We start from the raw sequence: 20727 nt of genomic DNA, 5'->3' as shown, positions 1-20727 counted from the left end.
CTTGTCACATGCATCTCTCCATAGGCTACTTGAGTGTCCTAGCAACGTGGCATTTGGCTTTTCCTAGATGATCGGAGAAGGCAATGGCACCCCACTCGAGTACTCTTGCCTGGAAAATCCCAGGGACGGGGGAGCCTGGTGGGCTGCTGTCTATGGGGTCGCACAGAGTCGGACACGACTGAAGTGACTTAGCAGCAGCAGCAGCAGAATAGATGATCCAGAAGAGCGAGGTAGAAGCCATAATATATGGTCTATCCTTAAAGTCATGCTCTTTATTTTTAGTTTCCTATTAGTTACTGTTAGCCCAGCTTGGGGTAGGAGGGAATTATATAATCCCATGGATACCAGGTGCTATGGATCACTGAGGGCCATCTGGCTATCACATATCAAATGAGATAAGGCACATAAAGCACTTAGAACCATGCTTGGCATGTCATATGTGCCCAGTAAACATTAACCATGCCTAATAAGTGTCTGGCTCTGCTCTGGGCATGTAGGATCTGCACAGCAACCATATTTACTCACAAACATTTATTGGGTGGCTCTGTGTGCCAGGCGCTGTTATTGGAGTCAGGGAGACAATTATAAACAAAGCAGATACTTAGACTTATGAAACCCACACAGACAAACAGATGAGAATGTCCTGCAAGGTGGTGCTAAGTGCTGTGAAGAACCACAAAACAGGCTGAGGGGAGAGGGAGCGAGGATGGAACAGGGCTACGCTTCTTTCCACAGGAAGCTGGCACAACTGAGGTGGTGATTCAGATTTTGACCCAGTAAAGCTCCCCACATCTGTGAACCCATGCTAGCATCACAGGCAGGTAGAATTTATGCCCAGGTTACACCAATTTTACAAACAGACACAGAGAGGAGCTAACATGAGTTCTCTGAGTCCCCGAGGAGGCAGGCTTTCTCCAAACACAGAGGTTCTCCAACTTGGATGCTCAACAGCATCACCTAGGGAGATTGTTTTATTATTATTTATGTATTTATTTATCTTTGGCTGTGCTGGGTCTTTATTGCTACACATGGGCTTTCTCTAACTGTGGCGAGCGGGGGCTATTTTTTGCAGAGAGGAAGCTACTCTTTGTGGTGCAGGGGCTTCTCATTACAGCAGCTTCTCACATTGCAGAGCACGGGCTCTAGGCACACAGGCTTCAGTAGTTGCAGCTTGAGGGCTCTAGAGAGCGGGCTTAGTAGTTGTGGCACAGGAGCTTACTTGCCCCTGGGCATGTGGGACCTTCCCAGACCAGGGATTGAACCCATGTCCCCTGCATTGGCAGGCAGATGCTTAACCACTGGACCACCAGTGAAGTCCCCTTGTTGCTTTTTGAAACCCCAAGACCACCACATGAAGGAGCCGGCACTGGGATCACATGGAGCAGAAGTGGTCCTCCCCAACCAAGGCTCTCCCTGGAGAAGAGTGAGTGAGGCTGAGCTGCCCCGTGGAGCGGTCCGCTTTCTGCAATTGCAGGAACGACCAGCATCACATTGATTGTCTGTTGACCCAGACAATCACAAACCATGACGTTTGGGGAGTTGTAAAGCAGCAGATTGATACAGCCTAGTTACTGGGTAAGAGAACTCTCCGTCCTTCTCTTGTAGCAAGTTTTTCTTATTCTTGGTAATTGACACTAACTGCCCAACAGACAAACTCCAAATTGTAGACTTAACACAGGAAGCTTTGTTTCTTGCTCAGTAAAATCCAGTGTGAATCTGGTAGTCCTCCTCTCGGTTCAGTTCAGGTCAGTTCAGTCGCTCAGTCGTCTCCGACTTTCTGCGACCACATGGACCGCAGCACGCCAGGCCTCTCTGTCCATCGCCAACTCCCGGAGTTTGCTCAAACTCATGTCCATTGAGTCGGTGATGCCATCCAACCATCTCATCTGCTGTTGTCCCCTTCTCCTCCCACCTTCAATCTTTCCCAGCATCAGGGTCTTTTCAGATGAGTCAGTTCTTTGCATCAGGTGGCCAAAGGATTGGAGTTTCAGCTTCAGCATCAGTCCTTCCAATGAATATTCAGGACTGATTTCCTTTAGGATGGACTGGTTGGATCTCCTCTATTTTATAGCTAAGGGAACACAAGGCCTCAAGGTGGAAGGGAAAGACTGGTATGGAGGCCTACCAGCTCTCAATCGATTCAGCCCAGAAGTGACCACCCTTACGTCACTTCTACACACACATTATTAGTCAGAACTTGTCCCGCTGCCTGAAAGGGAAGACAGGGCATGTAGCGGAGCACGGGACACAGTGGTGATGCCTGTCTTTGCCACAAAGAACATACCACAGATAGAATTAATTTCTTCATTTGTGTGGTTACTTGTTTAATATCTGTCTCCTCTGTTGCACTGAAGTCCATGAGGGCATGATCATGTTGCATCCATCTCTCATGGGGCCTACCCTACAAGTGGCATTAGGAATAGTTGTTGAATTGCTAGTTTAATGAATAATTGGGCAGGTCATGGTGTGATCTTTTGTATTTAGCTCCCAGTTGCAGAGAAAATCCCCAATTAAATGTCTAACAGTTCCTCCCTCCCAGTAACACATATGCATTACCTTTGATATTGTAAATCTCTTACACAGTGATCAACCAAAGAACACAAACAGAACATCAAAGTCCCTACTAGTTGCGGCCAGAGGTATGGCTATGTGCATTGCTTGGTGAGAGAAGATTTACATTTTTATGTGATAGTTCTCATTCAGCTGCCTCAGAGTGGACTTGGCAAAAGCTCCTGCTTCAAGGCAAAAACCAGGTGAGTTTTTCCCTGTTGTGTGGTTTTGGATGAATCTTGTGCTCTCTCTGAACCTCATTTTTCTTGTCAGTGAAATGACAAAAGCACTTGCTTCATAGGGCTGTTGTGAGATGGTGATGGGTCTCTGTGTAATAAAGACCTGCCACTTGGCAGCCCCCGTTTTATATGAACTGTCCCCTCTTGCCCTTGCTACTTGCGCACAGCTTGTGACGGGGCAGGGTCTTTTCGAGGCTGGATGGAAGGGTAAAGGTTGGAGGCAGCTCCGTGAGACCCTAGATACAGCTGGGCCCTCTTCTGGGTCATGCTGGGTGCACAGAGAGGAGGCTGACTTGTCCCTGTCTATATCAGCATTTGCTGTGTAACAAAACACTAAAACTCAATGGCTTAAAACAATCCTTTTATTTAGCCCCTGATCCTGTGGGTCAGTTGGGGAAATTTTCTGGTCTGGGTCAACCTAACTGAACTCTGCATTTTCAGTCAGCTGGAGGGTCAACTGATGGCTGGGCAATCTAGGATAGCCACCCTCACCTGTCTGCAGTTAGCAAGCTATTGAGGGAGCTTCTGCAGTTCTCTTCCTCTGCACTTTTTCCCACTACTCCTCCCTCTCAGAATTTGATTTTGTGCAGGTATCTTTCCCCCACCATCCCAACTCCCAATATGTAGCATGAGCCTCAGGGAAACTGCTGGAGACTTGACATGATAATTAACATAACTGCATTTCCTTTGCTGGTGATTGGTCAGGAGAAGGCACACCCAGGTCTGGCCAGTGAGGAATGTGGGCAAGTCTGTTCAGAATGCTCCTAGGAAAGCTTTCCTCATCCCATGGAAAAGCTATGGAGAGAAATACCTAACTTTGAGGGCTTGTTATGCCTGCTGCTGCTGCTAAGTCACTTCAGTTGTGTCTAACTCTGTGCGATCCCAGAGATGGCAGCCCACCAGGCTCCCCCATCCCTGGGATTCTCCAGGCAAGAACACTAGAGTGGGTTGCCATTTCCTTCTCCAATGCCTGAAAGTGAAAAGTGAAAGTGAAGCTGCTCAGTCGTGTCAACTCTTAGAGACCCTATGGACTGCAGCCTACCAGGCACCTCCGTCCATGGGATTTTCCCGGCAAGAGTACTGGAGTGGGTTGCCATTGCCTTCTCCACTTGCCACTGCCAGGCACTGTTAATTCTAAGTGCTTTAAATAAAATAACCCATTCAACTTTCTTGGGTTAGGTACTATTATCTCTCATTTTACAGATGAAGTCTCTGCAGTATGGAGTGGTTAAGAAACTTGTCAAGGGTCAAACAGCTAGTGAGTGTTGGAGCCAGGATTTAATTCCAGGCAGCCTGACTCCAGAGAAAGAGTTCTCAGGTACCACCCTCCTCCTTCCTCTCTGGTCATGGGTCTGTCTTAGGTGACACCACAGATGGTTGTAGCGGTTGTGCCAGCAGTTACCTAGGACAGCAGAGCCAAGACAGAATGAACGTAGGGAGCCAGGGTCCTTTCTAACAGCTCTGTGGTGGTTTAGTCATCAAGTCGTATCCGACTCTTGTGACCCCATGGACTATAGCCCATCAGGCTCCTCTTTCCATGGGATTTTCCAGGATTTTACTGGAATAGGTTGCCATTTCCTTCTCCAGGGAATCTTCCTGACCCAGGGATCAAACCCAGTTCTCCTATATTGCAGGCAGATTCTTTACCGACTGAGCCAGATAAATAAATGAGCCCTGAAGCCCATCCCCTCTCTGCCTGTTGACTTCCTGGTTCGTCTCCTTCTTTCTTTCCACTTTGACTCAAGATTTCAGTGACTTGCAGTCAAACAGTACCCTGAGACATCAGAACATCCAGAAAGAACAGAGTGAATGAGAGAAGACCCACTGGGTCTTCTATTCTCATGAACCAGTCGGCTGAGATTGAGACACAAGGCCTCCGACCTTTCACCCTGAGGCTGGTTGCAGAGGCACGGAAAACTCATAAGAGATGGGGAGGAGAAGATGGATGAAATATGTAAGAGAGATGACAGCATTTCATAATTCCTTTATGAGGCACAAGATAAAAAATACACACTCATGGCATATAAACCCATAGTGTTAATGTAGGATCCTGAACCTGAGACTTTCCAGGAGGCCAGGGGACAGAACTTGCCTGATCTTGGTGCTTGGTCCACAGAGGTGGACAGGCCTGGGCCCTCACTCCAAATTACTCTTTCAGTAAGATGAGGACCAGCCTCATGTTTTGCACTCCTGATCTTCCAGCCTAAATCCTTGGCTCAAGCCTGGATGGAGAAGCCCTTGGCCAAGAGGACAGAGCTGCTGGGAGGAAAATTCCCAGCCTGGTCTGGGCTCTAGGGTCCTGAATCACAGGGGAGAGGCCTGGAGCCTTTGGCACAGGGATGCTTCCATTCCTCTGAAAAGGCATGAGATACAAAGGCAGCTGGGTTGTTTGTGACAGGGACTGTTCCATGTCAGAGGTGCCTGGGTATCAGCACGAGTGGATGCCAACCCCTGCACTGTGGGTGCTCAGTGTAGACACTGACTCATGGGCATGGAAAGTATTGTCAGCTCTGAGCAGGACTTTGTCTCTGTTATTCACTGCTGTGTTCCCAGCATCTGGAACAGGGCTTGGCACAGGGAGCTCCTGAGAAGGACTCAGTGGGGCACGAGCTCATCTGCACAGGTGTTTGTGTCCAGCATGCTCTGCACACACCTCCTCCTCTCTCTCTCCCAGAAGGCACTTAAGGCTTGGCTCAGCTCAAAGAGGCAGAAGAGAGCTTAGAGATACCCCAGACTCAATCTGCTGTCTGCAGCTGAGAGTCCAGTAAGGTGACATCAGCCATAGAGACCCATATCTCTTTCTCCTTCCTCCTCTGCTTCCTCCAGCCCCGGCCCTTCGGGGACCACCTGGTCAGCCTCACAGTGGCGGGACCGAGGTAGGGCTGCAGGGATGGCATTTTCCCGCAGCCAAGGGTGCAGCAGGATACCCGAGGCTGTGAGCCGCTCAGTTGGCTCCCTTCGGAGGAGACAGCGGACCAGGCAGCGGGCGGGGGCCGAGAGGCCCTCAGGCAAGGCAAAGGCGCCACGGCGGATCTTGCCAAAGAGCAGGGCAGGCTCTGAGTCCTGGAAGGGGTAGTGGCCAGCCAGCATGGTAAAGAGTGCCACACCCAGGCTCCAGACATCTGCCGCCTTGCCTGAGTAGGATGCCCGGGAACTGAGGATCTCGGGGCCCACGTAGGCTGGGCACGCATGCTTGTCCCACAGGGAGTCGTCAGGCCCAGTCAGCACACAGGCATCTTCCAGGTTCTCCAGCACCAGTTTCGTCCTACATGGGCAGAGAGACAGGGAGTCAGCCAGTGGGACCCCCGCTTCTACTACCCCACATTGTCACCCTGAGTGGCACCCATTTCCCCAGTACCAGCTGGCATTTGCCAGACATGAGTCAGTCCTGTGAGGCTGGTTGGCTGATCCCATTTTACAGATGAGGAAGTCTAGGCTCAGAGAGGTTTATTCATTTCTCAAGGTCACACAGCAATTAAATCTGAACTAGGACTCTGAGAGGAACACATTTTTCCAAATGTCTCTGGGATCAAATTCAGGTTCTACTTGTTAACTTGCAATTTGGCCTTGAGTGATGGCTTCACCTGCCTGAACCTTGACTTGGGGGCTGGGGACGTGGGGCTGTGCTGAGGGGCTGAGGGCATTAAAACTCTCTGAAGCCAGATGCAAACTTGGGGTCTAGGCAGGAAACAAAATGAGAAACAGGAAGTGGGGACTGTGTCAACTATCTCAGCACAAACCGACAGTTAATATTTGGGAGTGTCCACGGCATACCTCACCCTGAGCTAAGCTTGTATCTATCACACCTCATTTCCCCCTCATGCAGCCTGTGAGGAAGATGCCATTTTGCAGCCAAGGGAGCAGGACTGAGACTGAACCTTGGCTCTCTCCTGCCCAGAGACAGTGCTATAAGCTGCTCATATAGTTCCCAGGGTGCCTCCATGGTACCCCTTTTCCACAAAAGAACCCAGAAATCATATTTTAAAGGAAAAAAAAAAACAGGTTTTAAAAAGTTGGCAACCAACTTCAATTAAAACCACAAACGAACATGACCCATATTGATGTATGGCAGAAACCAACACCATATTGTAATTATCCTTCAACTAAAAGAAAGAAAGAAAAACAGGAAACAAGCAAAAACAAAAAACAAAAAAACCCCACAAATGAACAGGTATGTGGTGCAAAGAAAAAAAAGTGTGTGTGGACCAACCTTAGCAATTTCTGCTTTAAATAACTCCCACAGAGTGGTCTAGATTACTTTAATAGTAAGCATAGCATTGCCATTGCTACTAATCTCATTCCTGTGGTACTACTTCCTGGGTGCCGGTCTGAAAATGCTGACCAGTCCTGTCAATCACTGCACTGGGGGTGAGCGGAGATGATAGCATTATTGGCCCATTTTACAGATAAAGAAGTCAAGGCTCAGGCAGATGAAGCCATTGCTCAAGGCCAAACTGCAGGTTAAAGAAGTAGAGCCAGAATTTGGCCCCAGGATGATTCCATTATCTATCATTTACTGATGGTGGGCTCAAACTTTTGCCTTGAAAAGGGAAGAAAGCACTTTTCTCACTTCTGGGAGGTCTGGGGGTGTTGTACTCACCCTAAGCTTGAAATTATTTGAAAAGCTGCATATTAGCTTAAAAATCATTATAAAATTTACATTCTACCTATTACTCAAAGCATGGTCATTTTAGTATAAAATGTAAAAGGAAATACCATCTTTAAAAGGAAAAACCACCTTCAGGGACTTCCCTGGTGGTCTAGTGGCTAAAACTCCACGCTCCCAATACAGGGGGCCCAGAGTTCAATCCCTGAACGGGGAACTAGATTGCACATGTTGCAACTAAGACTCGGTGCAGCCAGATAAATAGTAACATTTTTAAAAAGAAAAGAAAACCACCCTTAGGCAAATATCATAAGAGTAACTGCTATGGAATAGATAGCAGTTTGTCAATAAAAACCCTCAAGGTTTTTAATGACAAATTAATGACAAAGAATTACCCAAGGTACACAAAGGGTAAATTAGGAGCCTTCCAGTGGACAACTTGGCAGAAGCCACTGTAACCAAAGACCGAGGTTAACATCACAGTAGTTCCTCTCAGCAGCCCGAATCTCCTGATAGAACCGGCTGAGAAGGCCCCACGGCTTCTGTGGTATTCTTGCCAAAAAACGCATCACCTCAATCCAAGTGTGACCAGAACATCAGTCAAGGCCAAACCAAGGGGCCTCCTCGGCGGCCACACTCACCTCTCCCGGTCGGTGAAGACGAAGCGCCTTAGCTTGAGGTCGCGGAGGACCAGCCCGTGCTGGTGGCAATGCGCCAGGGCGGCGGCCATCTGGCGGAAGAGCGCGGCGGCCTCGGGCTCCGGGAGGCGACGCCGGCGGCGCACCAGGCTGTGCATGTCCCCGTGCGGCCGCAGGAAGAAGGCGTAGAGGAGCTGCGTGCCGGCCAGGACCTCCGCCGGCCGGGCCACGTGGCCATGATGGGGCAGCCTCCAGTAGGGCTCCAGCACCGCCAGCCTCTCGCAGGCCGGGTACACCTGTGGGCAGAGCGTGGTATGAGCATGGGTGGGGACTCCAGGGGGCAGGCGGCAGGGGCAGGCGGCTGGGGCCGGCCTTGCAGCAGGTCACAGCCGATCCTTTAGGCACTACTGTGGGCTGGGCCCTGTGCCCAGCACTTCCACTGCATGTCACTCAATACTGACCCAGCTGAGGGCTGCGTGACCAGCAAGGAGCAGAGCTGGGATTTAAATCCCTGTTCTCCATCATCTGTGCTCTTAGCTACAAGCTCATGTGCTCTTAAACTTGAGATATTCAAAAGTATATCAGGTAACCAGAACAAAAGTAACTCAAACAAGAGGAATCTGGAAGAGTAGACAATACAGAAGTAACCTTATGGTCGTCATCACCCATCATGGCTACCATTCTCTAGCATTCACTGCCCACCCACCCTTTCCTTCATCCCACAAGCAGGCATTGAATGCCCACCTGTGCCTGCCACTGGGACTATAACTTGACTGACAGCCACGGTCCCTGCCCTCCTGGTGCCCACAGTCCAATACATGAGACAGTTAAACAGGCCAAAAAACTAAATACTTACAAATTCTGATGAGCATTGCAAAGGAATGCTGGAATGAAGAATATCTTGGCAGGAGACACCTATTTTAGAAAGTATAGTCCAGAAGGGACTCTGGGAAGTGACCTGAGTGATTGAGATGCCCAAGGAGTAAGCTTTCCAGGTGCAAAGGCAGTGCAAAGGTTCTGAGGTAGGAAAGAAACTGAGCTGCTCCAGAAACCCAGCCAAAGCTCAGTGTGGCTGGAATGTGAAGGAAGGTGGGGCCTGTGGTGAGCGTGGTGAGGTCGTGGGGAAAGATGCTAGGGGCTTATAGACATTAGATGGAAGCCGTTCCATAGTCCTGAAAGGATGTTCAGAGGATGGTGACTTGGAAGCCACATGGCTCATCACTGGCAGAGCAGTCTATGCACTTTGGTTTATCTGCCTTTAAACCCTTTGCTTGTCATTTTGTCTAGGACATATAGCCAATAAAAATAAATAAAGCATATACACATTTAATCCATGAAAAGATGTAAGTACATGTCCTAAAGCAATTGGAGTGGCTTCGAGTAAACAATTCACAAACAGAGACTTTTTTAAAAATCAGGGCAAATGCATCCCTGCCTCTGAGCATTTACACTTGCTTTTTCTGCTACCTGAGCGTTCTCCTCTAGATACCCACAGGGCTGGCTTCCTCAGTTCAAGACACTATTCAGGTCACCTCCTCCAAGGTGGACTTCCCACCTAAGATCACCTGCACCTTCTCCCCTTCCCCTCTTCCCTCTCCCCTTTCTCCTAGCTCCTAGTTTTTCTCCATAGCAGTTAAGATAACCTGATATATATGTTACTCATTCACCTGCACCATGAACTGTGATGGCACAGCTTGGCCCACTTTTTAGCCATATGTGGTGCATATTGCATGATGCATAGAGTATACAAGTGCTCACTGAGAGTTTGTTGAATTAATGAATAAGGCAATAATCTAGAAAGACAGGATGTTGATCTTTCTACATGCCGACCAGAAAAGCCTAGGCAATGTGGAAACAACAGGTCAGCTCCCACAGTTCACGCTGGGTGTAAGGACAGGCACTCCCAGTAGATTGCCCTAAATGTTCCTGAATATCTGGGGTCATGTGAAAGCTTCTGACTCCAGCTTGCCATGGTCATTCCTTTCAGTATGGACTTCCCTCCCTAGGGGGACCAGAAAAAACCTGTGATGCTATAGAAAGAGGACCCAGAGTTCATGGGTTCCCTAGAATACCTGGGGTAGACCTAGGAACCTGCATCAAGTGCCCAGAGCCCAGGTAAAGCTGGTGTCTGATGTCCAGATGTGGCCCCGCCCACTGCACCCCCATGAGCAGTAACTGGAGCCACTGCTGCTGCTTCCCCTCATCCCCCGGCCAACTGGATGGGGGCGTCAGTCCCCCTGCCTCTCTGTGCCTCCCAAGGGGACCCAGCTCCCTTCTACCCCTCCCTGTGTACCTGGGTCTCCCCTATCCTCCTTACCTCTGCCCACCAGGGCAAACCTGCCCTGCTTGTATCTGAACCACCTGTCCTAGCATGGGGTTCAAGGCTCTGGGTTGAACCTGCCTTGGCCCAATTTCAGCTCTGACACCTCCTGGCTTTGTGAGGTGGCAAGTAACCCCAGGGCTTCCTGGGTGGCTCAGACAGTAAAGAACCTGCCTGCAATGCAGGAGACCTAGGTTTGATCCCTGGGTTGGGAAGATCCCCTGTAGGAGGGAATGGCTACCCGCTCCAGTATTCTTGCCTGGAGAACTCCATGGACCGAGGAGCCTGGTGAGTTAGAGTCCAAGAGATCGCAAAAAGTCAGACACAACTGACTGACTAACACTTTCACGTTCGAGTAACCACAGCTTTCTGAGCCTCAGAACCTGTCCTCTCTCTACAGAATGGGCCCAATAATAGTAACTACCTCATAGACTGTGTGAATATTAGAGAGGATGCAGACTGCACGATCAATATAGTACCTTGTGCACAGTTAATGCCTACGATTATGCTTTCTCAGGGCCTCCCCTGGTGGCTCAGTGGTAAAGAATCTGCCTGCCAGCGCAGGAGATGCAGGTTTGATCCCTGGGTTGGGAAGATACCCTGGAGAAGGAAATGGCAACCCACTCCAGTATTCTTTCCTAGGAAATCCCACGGACGGAGGAGACTGGCAGGCTATAGTCCATGGGGTTGCAAAAGAATCGGACGTGACTTAGCAACTGAAATAACAGCAACAAATGCTTTCTCATCTCTGTCCTTGTGGGCCGAGACCTGGCAGTGTCCTGTAGGGGTCACGTGGCTCTGCCTATTGCCTGAATTCTGTCAAGAACCCTGATTTCTGTCAGGAGCCCTGGACCTTGCCCTAGGATCCAGGTCTGATGCCATGTGGCTTCATGCATGGCCCTTCTCTCTTGACCTCAGTTTTTCCATCTATAAAATGGTCACGAGTAGGCCCAATGACTTCCATGGTCCCAGGAGTTCTAATGTCTACCATATCTCATCCTTCCCTGGTGCAAATACCTTCAGTGGCTCCCCACAGCCTAGTGGGGCTTTTTCCTAATGCTTTCACAATCCGCGGCTGCTAGCTCTCGTCTGTCAGCCCTGTCTGCATCCTTTTCCCACTCACTCTGGCCGTGATGAAGTCCTTTTCATGCTCTGAAGCGCCATGTTCACTCCTCTTGGCCTCTGACAGCTATTTCCCCTTCCTGGAACCCCTTTTTCCCATTTCTCCCTGGCTGACTCCTCCTTAGCCTTTTCTGACTCTGCTTTCTAATATACTAGAGGTTTCTCTTTGCACTCCTGGCCTCTAAGCCTCACCCCAGCAACATTTATCACACTATACAGCCTAAGCTCTGTATTCCCCCAGGGCTGGGACCATCTGGTTTACCTTTCTGGTTTCAGCTTGGCCTGGGTATTCACTGGCTGCTTTCCCAGTAAACACAGAACTAAATTACTATAAGGGGCCCTCAGCCCTGGCAATTCTTTAGAGCCAAAGCCTTTTCCCAGCCCCCGTGATGCTCATGGAGATGGCCTCTGGGACATGTACCTTGCAGATGTACTCCGTGCCTGTGGGGCAGTGCAGAGCGCGATAGGTCCGGCTCCCCTCCTCAGGCTCCAGGAGAACATAGGGTCCAAGCCTGGAGGGAGTGGTCACATCCAGAGCATGAACAGGAGCAGGTGGTGGGTTCAGGGTTAGCGGGCAGGAGGGTAGCCTGGGCTGGGGCCCACTTCGAGCTTGTTTCTGGCTGGGACACTCAGTGTCTAGGTCATCATCCAGCTCCAACCGCTTCTTTCTGGAGGGGGCATTTGCTGGAACAGCCAGGGGGCTTGCTCGCATCTAGAAAGAAGGGGAGAAAGGCACTGAAGTCAGGCTACTTGGCGGCTCTTCTCTTCCTCTGCTGGTGGGAGATTACACTGGCACAGCCTTTATGAAGGGTGACCTGGCAGTGTGCGTTAAATGAACAAAAGCATATACCCTTGACTCGGTGTCCCACTTTTGAGAATTTATCTTCCAAATAAAATGCTCACCAAAAAAATTAAATACGTGAAAGGCTGCTCGTCAGTGTCGTATCTAACAGCAAAAAGTAGGAAACTCTCCCACATGTTGAGCAGTTGGAGGTTGGGCAAGCCATCATGATACAGCCACATAGTGGAATACTATACAGCTCTAAAAATGATCAAGAACTCTCTACATACTGATGCAATGGTGCAAGTACAAAGTTATTCCTACAGCCCATATGATAGAATCAATTAAACATCCATTTTTAGGACTGGTTAAATACATTATATTTCACCATACGTAAAATAGTTGTAGCCATTTAAGAGATTGAGGAAATCCTTTATGTGCTAGTTGGAAAAATCTCCAGAGTGAACTGTAAAGTGAAAAAAAAAGTACAGAGGAGAGATGGACTTGAAGATTGGTGAGAAGAGGAAGAAAGACTTTGTACCGTATCTGTTGAGTGCTGTAGCACGGGCAGTTATTACCTCTGAAAGGGAGGGAGGAATGGGAGGAGGGAGAGAAGAATGGATGATGAAGAATGATGCATGAATGATGTATATACTGAATGTACATGGATGTTTCTGGAATGACTAAATATATTGTCAAGTGAACAGAGCTAGCTGCTGAAAAATATACATGAAATGATCTCATTTATTTAAAAAAACCCACAAGTGTGTAATATGATATGTGTGAAAGTGTTAGTAGCTCAGTCGTGTCTGACTCTTTGTGACCCCATGGACTGTAGCCCTCCAGGCACCTCTGTCCATGGAATTCTCCAGGCAATAATACTGGAGTGGATAGCCATTCCCTTCTCCAGGGGATCTTCCTAACCCAGGGTTGAATCTGGGTTTCCTGCATTGCACACAGGTTCTTTACCATCTGAGCCACCAGAAAAGGCCTATTTGTATACACAGGTGTGTAAATGCACAGGAAAAGGTCTAGAAGGACCCAGGCTAAATTGGCCACAGCAGCTTCTGGCCTTCTGGGAGACTCCAGGAGTGGAAGGGATTTAGTAGGGAGGCAAGGGAATGTTCAATTTCAGTATTTTAAAATAAAGATTCTACACTTATTTAGTGCTTGGGTACTTCAAAACAGATGGAGTTTATTTCTTTTCTCAAATGTGAACTTCGTCTGCAATCAACTGATGGCCCAAGAGCTACCAGAATCACAGGATCTACGTGTGGAGTTAGTCCACCAGCCAGCTCAGTTTTACCATCAGGTGAGAATGAGGCAGGGAGGCAAGGTGGCTGGAAGCCCCAGGATTCACTTACTCAACTGCAGAGGAAGCACCGCCCCCCGCCCCGTCCCCACACAGCTATGTCACTGTGTGCCAGTGTGGTGCGTAGAGGAGGGCAATGGCATGTTAGGGCAGAAAGGTTCTCTCCAGCACCCATGTGCCCACCCATCCAGGCTCCAGGGGAGGAACAAGGAGCCCAGGTATGAGGTGTTAGAGGACAATGGACTGCAGCCAGGTAAAGACCTTCCAAACAGTCCCAGGCAGGATTAGAGGGAACATCACTCAGAGAAAGTTCTAAGGCTGATGCCCACCTCTCCAGTCTTGCTGCTCCCAAATGCATGGGCTGCCTTGGGAGGGAGGGAGCCACCATCTTGAACAAAAAGGCATAATCCCATTTTGGTGAGAATGCAGTAGGGGGTGGCTGTCATCAGATATTCCCTGGATCTCATCCTGTCTCTGACCCTTCCTGGCTGGGTAGCCCTAGGCAAGTTTTTCAGACTTTCTGTGCCTCATCTGTAAAGTGGAAACAGGATGCAAAGTCCATAAGATTTTGTGATGATGAAATGAAAATACAAATAAATTAACACGGCCCTGTTGCATGGTAGGGGTCAGGAAATGGTCACTACCATTGGCTCATTACTATTATTATTCACAGCTGAAGATGCTGAAGTGCTACCTTTGGGAGTCTCAGAAACTTCCCCAGGGATGAGGCTAGGATAACACTCTTTACTGCACTGGTTCTTCCAAGAGTAAAGCAAGATGATCCCTAGGTGTGTAGATGCTTTGTGTCCTGCAAAGCGAGACTCCCTGGAGTGACTCTCCCATGACTACATCAGTACCCCAGGCTGCTCTGGCCTTATCCAGGGCTCAGAGTCTGGTCCTGCCTGGGATGAGCTCCACTGGACAGACAGGGTAACTGAGTTTATAGATGAATACAGGAATTTACAGGCCACAGGGCAAGATTAGAATCTCTGCAGTAGCATGCAGGCAGCGCCTAGTTTCTACCTCTTGCTGGTCCTTGACCCTCCCAGGGGAATAGGGTGGGTCACACCAAACACACATATTCACATAACCCAGGGCAGACAGGTGTACACGCGCCCCTCCCAAACACATTCGTCCAAACCGGCCCGCCATGGCACACGGCAGGGCAGAGAGGGGCCTCCATATCCTTAAGTGACACACCGGTGTCAAGTCTTGCCAAGGTCAAGGGTACCCTGCACCGGCAAGGGCGCAAGCACACGCACCGAGAGCTCTCCCAACTGTACTCACGACTGTAGGACGATACCAACAAGGCCACACGCTCAGTCTGTACCCCCCACCCCCACTCCAAGTTCCCACCGAGAAGGCAGTGGGCGGACCGGCCGCACCCTCAGCAGCTGGGCTCCTCTCTTGGGAGCGGAAGCGGCGGGGCGGCAGGAGTACCGCTCGGTTCCCGCCCGCGACCCCCTGCAGAAGGTTAAGCGGAAACCGAGGGGCTGCTAGAGGACTGGGAGGGGACCGGCAAAGGGAAGGAGGCTGGGCCCTGGCGCTGAGATAAGCGGCCTTGCCCGCACACCCCAGAATCAACAGGTACAACACACACCATTGGCAGAACCAGAATACGCGCGCACCCTACAGCTGGCGAACTGGTGGTCATCAGACTCGGCACATCTGTGCGCGCGCACAGCGTCCAGGCCGCCCTTGACCCCGCACCCGCCCCGCCCACAGGCACCCCAGTGCGTCCCGGCACGGCCAGTACCTGCCGCCCAGTGCCCAGGCCTCCGCACGGTCCTCGGACACACGGCCCCACCCGGAACCCATCGGCCCACGCCGACTCCAGCAAATCCTCACGAACACATCTCACAGGTACTCGGGACCACCCGACTCCCAGGGACCCCATAGACCTCCTCGCACCCAACCACGGACCTCCCCGCACCCAACCACACACCTCTCCTGCCCGCCCCACACTCAGACAGACTCGGAGCGCACACCCTCCTCCCCGGGACACGCCTCCCCACCCCGCGGGGATCCACGGTCCCGCAGCCCGATCGGCCACACTCGGCGACCCCGCGCCCTGCGGAACCGCGTCACCTGGACCCAGCGGGAACACTCAGCCAGCGTCGCTCCCCCGACGGCGGGCTTCCTTAAAAGTTGTGTGTGTCTGTGTCTCTGTGTGTGTGTGTGTGTGTGTGTGTGTGTCACTCGCAGCAACTTCAGCCGCCCCGCCTGCCCGCCCCTCCCGCCCCTTCCGCCCCCACCGAGTACCTTGCCCTAGCACGAGGCGGGGTCCTGGCGCAGAAAGAGCTCAGGGTCGCCTGGCACCCCTCAGTGGCCCGCGCTGCTCCGCCGCCGCCGAGCTCGGCTCCGGGTGCGGCTCTGGCCTCGGTCCGGCAGCAGCAGGACGTGTGCGGAGCCGCCGCCGCTTCCGCTGCGAGTGTCTCTGGAGCGCGGAAAGCAGGGCTCCAGCTCCGGCCCGGGTGATGTAAACCTGAGTTAATCAGCCACCGCCTGATGCCCTCAGGCCGGGGATTGCACCATCCCCAGCTGAGCGCCGCCCTCCCGCCCGTCACCTCCAAGCCCGCCCCGCCCCTCCTTTGCGAACAGCTAGCTGTCCCGGAACCCCTCCCCTTAGCCCTCTAGGGGTGTTTTGCCTCCACCCCCCGACCCCTCCCGCTCAGCGGTCGAAGATTGAAAGCGATGCCAGAGGCTGGCTCTCCCTATCACCTTAGAGAAAGCATTTTGCTTTTCTGAGTCTCAGTTTTCCCATCTGTGAAATGGAAGGAAGAACACCCTTTCTCAGGATGGGTGGAGGAGAAAAAAAGCAAACCCTAACAGTTCCCTGGGTACTCCCCTGGTAATAAAGCACTTTCCCACCAGTGCTTTACTGAATGTTTAGGAGAACCCTGGGCCGGCGGGAAGCTCCATTCAACCCATTCTACAGCTATGAAAAAACAACCCAGGAGCTTTGCAAAGACCACAGACTTAGGGGCTGACTCCGGGCTCAAAAGACCATTGTGGTGCCCTGGAGAGGCCTGGGGTCCAGTGGGCTTCATAGCACTCACTTGATGCAGGCAGTGTAGCCTGGAAGTTAAGAGGAAGTACCCTGGAATTTGATGTTTTCAAACTGTGGTGTTGGAGAAGACTTTTGAGAGTCCCTTGGACTGCAAAGAGATCAAACCAGTCCCTCCTAAAGGAAATCAACCCTGAATATTCATTGAAAGGTCAGATGCTGAAGCTCCAATACTTTGGCCACCTGGTGTGAAGAGACAACTCGTTGGCAAAGACCCTGATGCTGGGAAAAATTGAGGACAGGAGGAGAAGGGGACGAGAGAGGATGAGATGGTTGGATGGCATCACCAATTCAATGGACATGAGTTTGAGCAAACTCCGGGAGATGGTGAAGGACAGGGAAGCCTGGCATACTGCCATCCATGGGGTCGTAAAGAGTTGGATACAACTGAGCGACTGAACAACAACAACAACAAAACCCTGGAACCAGTCTGCATAAGTGTGCCCAGACTCTAACTCTGCCAAACCCACTGTGCTACATCAGGAAATGGAAATAAGCTAACACATGTCAAATGCTTTGAACTCTGTGGCACATAGTACTGCTGCTGCTGTTCAGTCACTAAGTCGTGTCTGAATCTTTTGCTGTCCCAAGGACTGTAGCCTACCAGGCTCCTCTGTCCATGGGATTTCCCCAGCCAAGAATACTGGAATGGGTTGCCAGTTTCTTCTCCAGGGCATCTTCCCGACCCAGGGATCAAACCCGTGTCTCCTGCATCGCATGCGGATTCTTTACCACCGAATGGTAGAAGCTCAGTAAACAGAGTGGGAGACAGTAGAGGCTGAGAGAGGAATGGTACCTATAATAATAGGACTTGCACCCCAGGCTGGGAAGCCCCGGTGCCACTTGCTGTTTGGTGAAGCACCCCTATGCAGCCCCAGAGAGTCCAGTCCCCTTAAGGCCATGATGTTTGAATTCACCAATGTCAAAAAAATAACTCCTTCAGGCAGAGGTTAATGGGAGACAAGTGGAGTCACTTTTGTTTCCCTGGTTGCAGACCTCCAGGGACCAGCTCATGTGTGTCTCAGAGTCTTCAGGGCACAGCAGGGGGCTGTTCTCAGATCTCATTTAACCCTGCTGCTGCTGCTGCTAAGTCACTTCAGTCATGTCCGACTCTGTGCGACCCCATAGACAGCAGCCCACCAGGCTCCCCCATCCCTGGGATTCTCCAGGCAAGAATACTGGAGTGGGTTGCCATTTCCTTCTCCAGTGCATGAAAGTGAAAAGTGAAAGTGAAGTGGCTCAGTCGTGTCCTACTCTTAGCGACCCCATGGACTGCAGCCTACCAGGCTCCTCCCTCCATGGGATTTTCCAGGCAAGAGTACTGAAGTGGGTTGCCATTGCCTTCTCCATTTAACCCTGGAGACTCCCAAACCTGGGAGGAATGAATGAACTCATTTTCTACAAGAGGACCTAGACTCCTATGGACACACCCACAGCTCTAGAGGGCAAGGAAAGATTGCATATTGTTTTCCCAGCACCTCTCTGAAACCAAACTGTGGCTGGGTTTGCTTATACAGTCCTAACTTTGTCCCATGCTGTGTCAGACCCTGATCCAAGTGCTGGGAACTCATCAGTGACAAGACCGACTTATCCCTGCCCTCACTGATCTTATAAATCAGTGGAGGAGACAGACATCTCTCAGGAAAATAAAATCAATAAACCAGAATCATTTAAAATAGATTATGCATCATGTGTTTTCTTAAATAAATAGCATAGATTTATTCTCTATCAGATAAGACTGAGAGGTGGCTATTTTTAGTAAGACTTATCAGGAAGGTGGTATTTAAACTAAGATCTTAAAAAAGAGGGGGAGTGGAAACATGTGAGAAGAGACAGAGGAAAAAGTATGTGCAATGGCCCTGGGGTACTTATGGAACTGTGAAATGGGCAATGTCACTTCTAGTCTATAGATGAGTCAAGACCACCCAGCTTAGTATAAGAGGCAGATTTGAGATTTGAATCTGGGGCAACTGACTCCAGTGCCCACAATGTCCAGGGACATTTCACAATCTTTGCAACCTGGCAGCCTCCTCTAACACTTGTGGTATGGTCGCTGGAATTGTACCTTGGGCATGGACCCCAGGTCTGGGGACCTACAGTTAGGGGTATCACATTCCAATTCTCTAGACCAGGACTTTTCAATAGAACACAGCGTGAACCGAATATGTAGTTTCAAATTTTCAATTATGCATTAAAGAATAAAAAGAAGCAGGTGAAAATAATTTTAATAATATAGTCTATTTGATCCTATTTGTGTGTGTGTGTGTGTGTGTGTGTGTGTGTGTGTGTATGGCTTATGATCATTTCAACAGATGGTAAAAAATTGTTAACGAGATAACCTAAATTTTTTTTCATAGTAATGTCTTCAAAATCTGGTATAGGACTTCCCTGATGGCTCAGTGGTAAAGAATCCACCTGCCAATGCAAGGGACACAGGTTCGATCCCTGGTGTGGGAAGATTCCACATGCCAAGGAGCAACTAAGCCCATGCATCACAACTACGAACCTGCAAGCCTAGAGCCAGTGCTCCGCAGCAAGAGAAACCATAGCAGTGAGAAGTCGGCGCTCTGCGATGAAGAGTAGCCCTGCGCTCGCGGCAACCAGAGAAAGCCCGTGTACAGCAGTGAAGACCCAGCACACCCAAAAATAAATAAATTTTAACAATCTGGCATATATTTTACACTTCGTTTGGCTACAAATCAACATGGAAGCTAAACTGTCAGTGACTAAAGTAAAATTGTCAGTGGTTATAGTAAAAGTATCAAAACAATTGTGTTTAATGGAGGAACTGTTTCACTTGTTTTAAAATTAAGATTCAAAAAAATGAAAAGTTCAGTTCCTCTGTCACCCTGTGCGTGTGTGCATGCTCAGTCACTAAGTCATGTCTGACTTTTTGCGACCCCATGGACTGTAGCCCTCCAGGTTCCTCTGTCTGTGGAATTTTCCCGGCAAGAATACTGGAGGGGGTTGCTATTTCCTCCTCCAGGGGATCTTCCTGACCCAGGGATTGAACCTGTGTCTCCTGTGGGTCCTGCATCGGTAGGTGGATTCTTTACCATGGAGCTACCTAGGAAGCCTGTCAGTCACCCTAGCCACATTAAATGGTCAATAGTTACCTGCAGCAAATGCTGTCATCCTGAGACTGAGAATCCTTGGCTCAGAATCCAAGGAGTATAGCAAAATGTGAAGAGCCTGTTGAGTCTACAACAAAGATGCCAAATAATCTTGAGCCTCATTTTCTGCATCTATAACATGAAATTAATTATACCTTCCTTGCATTGTAGTCCTGAGGATTAAATGCACTGAAGCATCCTTATGTTCATAGTCAAACCACATTTTCTGGGTTCAAATCTCACCACTCCTGAGTAGGGAGACTTGGGGTAAGCTACTTAAACTCTCTGTGTCTCAGTTTCCTCATCTGTAAAAAGGAGATAATAATAGTACCTAATTCATTATTTTGTCAGGCTTCTCTGGTGGTTCAGACAGCAATGCAGGAGACCCGGGTTCAATCCCTGGGTGGGTAAGATCCCCTGAAGAAGGGAATGGCAACCCGCTCCAGTATTCCTGCCTGGAGAATTCCATGGACAGAGAAACCTGGCGGGGCTACGGTCCATGGGGTCACAAAGAGCCAGACACAACTGAATGACTAACACATGAATATTGGTTTGTTGTGAGGATTAAAAGACAGTGTTTGTGAAGTGCCTGGAATATAAATCTGATATAAGCATTTGTTAAAAAGTGAGAAAATAAATGGTAACCAACACTCCTTACTCAAATTAAATGCAAAAAATGTGCACTTTTCTGAAAAGAGAGTTTGGCTTTCATGAATTTCCTTCTCTCCAGGCTCAGAACATCCCTCTACCTAGACGCCTGAGCCAAGCAGGCTGCATTTCTGTTTGCTGTAGTTCTGAGGATGCTTGGCGCCTCCAGGAGGAACTCAGAGGGAGGAAGGGAGGAGGGGTCATGAATGGCTGTCCTAGCAGCCACTCCTGCTTCCTTCCTCTGCACCCAGACGTCCCTGGTTTCTGTTCTAAGCCTGAAATTCCACCAGTGGTGTCCTTCAAACGTTCCTCTTTAGGTTTTTCCCCACAG

The 20727-nt window shown here is 49.9% G+C and overlaps 2 protein-coding genes across 4 annotated transcripts; one reads left to right on the top strand and one right to left on the bottom strand.

Moving 5' to 3' along the window:
- Nucleotides 1-4753: 4753 nt before the first annotated feature.
- Nucleotides 4754-16114, bottom strand: TRIB3 (tribbles pseudokinase 3). 3 transcript variants are annotated; one of them, XM_027558910.1, is made up of 4 exons: nucleotides 15831-16114; nucleotides 11897-12187; nucleotides 8037-8329; nucleotides 4754-6054 (listed from the first exon to the last, which is right to left on the bottom strand). In XM_027558910.1, exons 2-4 carry the CDS (start codon nucleotides 12185-12187, stop codon nucleotides 5565-5567), a joined length of 1074 nt encoding a protein of 357 aa, XP_027414711.1. In that variant the 5' UTR covers nucleotides 15831-16114; the 3' UTR covers nucleotides 4754-5564. The 3 variants fall into 3 exon arrangements, with proteins under 3 accessions (XP_027414711.1, XP_027414712.1, XP_027414710.1); XM_027558911.1 differs by lacking the exon at nucleotides 15831-16114 and adding an exon at nucleotides 15657-15749; XM_027558909.1 differs by lacking the exon at nucleotides 15831-16114 and adding an exon at nucleotides 13898-15069.
- LOC113902704 (translation initiation factor IF-2-like) lies at nucleotides 14568-16046 on the top strand. The gene is made up of 5 exons (XM_027558108.1): nucleotides 14568-14626; nucleotides 14918-15014; nucleotides 15069-15431; nucleotides 15538-15718; nucleotides 15841-16046. Exons 1-5 carry the CDS (start codon nucleotides 14568-14570, stop codon nucleotides 16044-16046), a joined length of 906 nt encoding a protein of 301 aa, XP_027413909.1.
- Nucleotides 16115-20727: the final 4613 nt, after the last annotated feature.

This window comes from Bos indicus x Bos taurus, chromosome 13, assembly GCF_003369695.1.
Source record: "Bos indicus x Bos taurus breed Angus x Brahman F1 hybrid chromosome 13, Bos_hybrid_MaternalHap_v2.0, whole genome shotgun sequence".
NCBI lineage: Eukaryota > Metazoa > Chordata > Mammalia > Artiodactyla > Bovidae > Bos > Bos indicus x Bos taurus.
This window is presented reverse-complemented; position numbering and strand designations above follow the sequence as displayed.